General features: G+C 49.3%; 1 protein-coding gene across 1 annotated transcript; it reads right to left on the bottom strand.

Annotated features, from left to right (window-relative positions):
- Nucleotides 1-1,734: 1,734 nt before the first annotated feature.
- LOC116396384 (uncharacterized) lies at nucleotides 1,735-4,758 on the bottom strand. The gene is made up of 2 exons (XM_031870969.1): nucleotides 4,517-4,758; nucleotides 1,735-3,765 (listed from the first exon to the last, which is right to left on the bottom strand). Exon 2 carries the CDS (start codon nucleotides 3,688-3,690, stop codon nucleotides 2,506-2,508), a length of 1,185 nt encoding a protein of 394 aa, XP_031726829.1. The 5' UTR covers nucleotides 3,691-3,765; nucleotides 4,517-4,758; the 3' UTR covers nucleotides 1,735-2,505.
- Between the last annotated feature and the right edge of the window lie 512 nt (nucleotides 4,759-5,270).

The following is a 5,270-nucleotide window of genomic DNA, read 5'->3' as shown; positions in this document are numbered from 1 at the left end:
TTCCAGCTATGTCTGCAAGCGTTGCCATGGCAACTGTCGCACTGCCTGCCTAGCAACAGGCTTTATCCCTTCACTGGAGAAAAAAAAAGTGGGGGGAACAGAAATGGGGGGATGGATGGGGGGGGGTTGTGGGGTTGCGTTTGTTGTATGTGGGTGAGGACGGTAGCGTAACAGCAGCATGTTGCAGTCGATTCATTGAATCAGACTCTCCGCTCCACACCTGCAGCGTCTGCCTCTCATTACCTCTCAGGCTTCTGCAGTTTACTCCGGAGTCTGTCCGTACTTTACCGGCCTCACAAACAGGCCACCTAATTACATCATACATGTATCTTTGTCAAAGGTTCCCTCAACGGCCTTGAAAAGCTTTTTTAATGCGAAGGCAGTTGAGAGCATCATCTCTCATGATTTACACATTATTACGTCTTAAAACAGGGACGTCTGTATTGCATCAGATATATTTCTTTGCTCTAAATTCAATTGACCTTTTTTTTTATACTTAGAGCATCAGCTTCTGCACATTTCTACCTGCATGCGCAGACACACACACACACACACACACACATTGTGCACAGTCGCTGCATATATCTATTATCATCCCCATGCCAACTAACTCGCTAACCTGCAGGAACAATACAAACTGCAGAGACGAGTAGCGTGATTAATATCTAAAGGTATAGCTGGTGAAACACTAGACTCTGGTCTCCTCGGCGATGCTGATTGTATTGTCTTTGCTGCCCTCTGCTGACTCCAAAGTAGCATGATTTTATTATAATTAATTTTATGTTACAAGCGGTAACAGATCTGGTATTGATCCAAAATTGCATAGTATTGCCATTTTGTAAAAAGTCATGCTTCCCATTCTTCAGCGACATGAATCCCCTCCAGCTGATTAAAGCTCATCATGTTTGGAAGGTTTCTAATAGAGGAGTTGAGTAATTGCCGCCGCACTCACTGTCTCTCTCTGTCTCTGTCTGACTCTGTCTCTGTCTGACTCTGTCTCTGTCTGACTCTGTCTCTGTCTCTCTCTGTCTCTGTCTCTGTCACCCTGTCAATTCAATTCAATTCAAATTTTGCTTTATTGGCATGAATGTTTAGAAACAGTATTGCCAAAACATCAGAAAATTAAACATACAATAACATCAATACACAATAACATTAATACACAATAATATTAATATAATTCTATAAAACTGTCTCTGTCTCTCTCTGTCTCTGTCTCTGTGAAAAAACCTGCCAAGTGCACACAGCTCCTCTCCTCGCCTGCATTTGTCCGAACTTGCCTCTTTGTTCTCTCATTATTGGTCATTAGGGAAATGATATGCAGGCTGAGCGACGTTACGTTGTTCGTGGTCAGTTGTATTGCTGTATGACATTTGCAACAATGGACGTTACATAACAGCGAGGCTTTGTTCTGTCGGTGTTTTAAAAGGGTGCGCTCAAGTGATTCAGTTTGGGGACTGTTCCCGTTACACTTCCCATGATGCAGCTCATCGGCACCTTCCATTTAGAACCCACGTTGCACTCCTAAATGCCCACTTCTCTCAAAGCCAGAAGCTCGTAACAAAGGCCCTCTGTCAGCCTCCGATGACATCATTGTTATGACATAACCGGGGTTGTTTAGTCAAACTGTACAGAGCTCCCTCCAGAGCTGCAGAAGACCCTTTTTCTGTGAACTTCATGTGCAAAGTTTGCGTTTGTGTCCCTCGAGTAATGATCCACTCACCGCCAGGAAGTCTTGTCAAATTTTTATTTTATTTTTTAGTATGAAAATATACAGAACCATGGGTACAGATTACACGGCAGTTCAAAGAAACTCAAAAACCACAGACCAGACAGAGACCGAAGTGAGACGCAAAACATCAACACAGAACAAGTTACAGTGCCCTTCCTTAAAGGAGCTCCCCGACATGACAAGTGATGAGAAGCGGGGCTAGTGATTGTTTAGTGTGCGAAACCAGAGAGAAAAAAAATGGAGGACTTTCCAGGAAAACAGTTTAACTTCTGCGTGTGTTTACTGTCTGTCTCTGCTTTGTGTTCGCAGCCTCCGGCAGACCCGTCTCATCTGGTGCGGTGAGTCCTAGCTTCTCCAACTGCAAACACTTCCACCATCGCGGTGCGTCACAACAAACCCGCTCGCCGACCTCCGATCGAAAGGAGCGCGGCTCCGGAACCAACCGAACCCGAATGATGCGATGTAAACGGTGTTGCGTGTTTGTAGTCGTCACAGTGTGTGGGACATAGAGAAACGATCACACTCTACCACGGATAAGACTCCCTGACTTGAGCGACGCTGATAGAGTCGCTGTTACACAGCTGGGTTGTGAGATGAGTGTTTTTGAGACATTTATTACGATATAATACAGCGTTCGAAATAAAAAAAACAAGACATTGTCAAAAGTTCGTTAGACTTTGAGAGGTTTATCAGTCCGGGGGAGCTCCTGAATTTCTGAGCTCACTTCCTCAAAAGTCTAGACGTCTTGGGAAACACACACACAGCACCGGTCCTCAGTTGACCTTGGCCATGAGCTGCTCTGTGAAAAGCTTCTTCAGCTGCGCCACCTCCTCGCTCAGAGAGTTGAGCTGCGACTTCAGGTGAGTGTTCTCGTGCTTGTACTGGACCTCGGTCTGTCCTTGGGCGGATGGAGGCTGGAGGCCGGCGGGCGAGGCATTGTACTGGGGGGACTGCCTCCCCTTCCTGACTTCCTCGCCCTCCAGCTGCTGGAGCCAGGAGCCAGCGCAGTGCCCCGCCGCCGGTTCGCCCGCACTCAGTCCTTTGGGGGCCTCCATCTGACCTACCCGTCCCGCTGCGGGGCTCCGCCAGTCCCCCGCGGCATCGAACGCCTCCCCGCAGCCGGGAGTCTTGAAGCGCAGCTTGTGGGGAAGGTTTTTTATCCCCTCGGTGTAGTCCGACCTCCCTCCGGCGGCTCCTGCGGTGTGGTGGACACTAACTGGGGAGTGGTGGAGGTCGCAGCCCAGCTCCTCCGCCCTGTGCGGGGAGAACTTCCCGTGGTCGCTCAGCCGGTCCTCGAAGAAGATCGGACTGCCCACACTGGACCCATCCGGCGTGGAGAACCCAGAGTCCTCCGACATGTTCCCGGCGTCCCTGGAGGCCCTGGAGCTCAGCTGGCCCGCCTGGTTGTTGGCATGGGGGGCCGAGGAACTGGGGAGGCCTCCATCGCTTCTGTGGAGATAATAGTGAGGAGTCAAGGTTTGAGGAGCCGCGGGGAGGGGCAGGATGGCGGTGCTGGGGGTGTCTTTGACCAGCCCGAAGCGGAACTTCAGAGCCAGCAGCTCGGCCCGGAGGCGGGCGTTCTCCTCCAGCAGAGCCAGGACACGGCTCTCCAGGACCATGTCGTTCACGCGGCGCTTCTCCCGCGAGCGCTTGGCCGCCTCGTTGTTCTTCCTCCTCTTGTCCCAGTAGCCCTCGTCCTTCTTGTCCACCGGGATGAACTCGCGCTTGCGCCGGATGCTGGAGGAAGGGCTCTCCTTGCGCTTGACGGCCGAGGTGCGACCCAGCAGGGAGCGCGCCAACAGGCTGCTAGAGGTCAGGATGGACACGGCTTCGTCTGTGAAGGACAGAGGCCCTCCTCCTCCTCCTCCACCGGGACTCACAGGCGACTCCAGAGTCTGGAGCACGGACACTTCCTGCTGCTGGCCCATCATCACCTGCTGGGACTCTTCCTCAAACATCGTGGCTGTCAGGTGGTGGTGGTGGACAACCACTGAGTGGTGCTGAGCGCTCTGAGGATGCAGCAACAGTGCCACCTAGTGGTCAAACAGAAAGAGGCACATCAGAAGTGGGATTTAACGGTTACGCAAGAGCCATTACAACACAGTATTATGTAACCCCATTACATCTCTCCGGTGAAACGGGATCGACTTGTACCATAACCTCTGCCGGCCTCGTTACACGATCAATATGGGACAGCACGTGCTGTAAACACAGGGCCAGTCATCCGGACCGGACCACTCACACGGCTGTGAGCTCTCAGCCACACTTTATAATACAACATGAAGTAAATATTGATTCCAATGTGACACGAGCCTATTTAAATGTATAACCTACATTCGCGTGGAACACGTCTGGGTTCACCCGCTCCTCGTTACGCTCTGACCTCGTCTCCTAAACCCGTGACCTGTTTCCGGTCCCACTGTTCTACTTCATCAGCGCTGACCCACATGTGTGACGGGGATTTATCTAATCTGACCCCTTACACAAACAGCAGCATCACCGTCATCTGACACTTTAGACATTTGACTTTTAATATTTTTAAATATCGCAGCGTAAGCAGTAGCGCGAGCGAATAAAACGCCGAAAATTGTTCCCACAAAATCTTGAAATCCCAACTGAACATTCAAAGGGTCGCGGGTTTAAGTAAAGTTAAAACGGGATTTAAAGTCTGAAGAGAACGTGCGCTTATTGCAATCAATCGTTCACGTTGTCGTTTTATTTAGCGAAATGATACTCAGTTCTTCATAATAATAATAAAAAACTTGTTTAAAATAATAATCGTACCTGTAGAAGGATCAGTTTTCTCCGCCGGTGCGCAAGACTCCGCAGAAAAACGTCTCTCTGTCCGGTCCCAGGAAGAAGCGTCCTTCCTCTCTCTATTCCTCTCCTCTCTTTGAAACACTGCGGATCCACTCGGCGCTGTTACTCCACATTACGATCACCGCCACTCTGCTCATAACACAGCCTCTATTTGTAACGTGGAGTTCAGCCCAGGACGGTCCCTATCCTCACATGAACCACCTTCTTTCTGTGTGCGCGTTTTCTGGGACCGCCTCTATCTGTGACCCCCCCCCCACACACACACCCCTCCCCTCGTTCAGCCACCATCATCCTCACCATCACCGCCATCATCATCATGATCATCTGACCTCCCTGGCCCCGCCCCCCACCTCTGTTACAGGATAATCCACTCATTACAATTAGGTAATGTTGGGCCTGTCTTTCTCTTTCCTGTATTTCCTCTGAGTCAGGCGTGCAAGATTAGTATATAAGTCAGTATACAGTTGTGTGAAAAAGTGTTTGCCCCCTTCCTGATTTCTTATTTTTTTGCATGTTTGTCACACTTAAATGTTTCAGATCATCAAACTAATTTAAATATTAGACAAAGATAACACAAGTAAACACAAAATGCAGTTTTTAAATGAAGGTTTTTATTATTAAGGGAAAAAAAAATCCAAACCTACATGGCCCTGTGTGAAAAAGTGATTTAACATAAATTAACTGTGGTTTATCACATCTTTGGAATGCTGAGTTCAAT

This window comes from Anarrhichthys ocellatus, unplaced genomic scaffold, assembly GCF_004355925.1.
Source record: "Anarrhichthys ocellatus isolate YVR2014 unplaced genomic scaffold, GSC_Weel_1.0 scaffold55, whole genome shotgun sequence".
NCBI lineage: Eukaryota > Metazoa > Chordata > Actinopteri > Perciformes > Anarhichadidae > Anarrhichthys > Anarrhichthys ocellatus.
This window is presented reverse-complemented; position numbering and strand designations above follow the sequence as displayed.

What these genes read in the sequence shown, in the direction of transcription:
- LOC116396384 (XM_031870969.1), bottom strand. Translation starts at nt 3,690, where the DNA reads ATGTTTGAGGAAGAGTCCCAGCAGGTGATGATGGGCCAGCAGCAGGAA.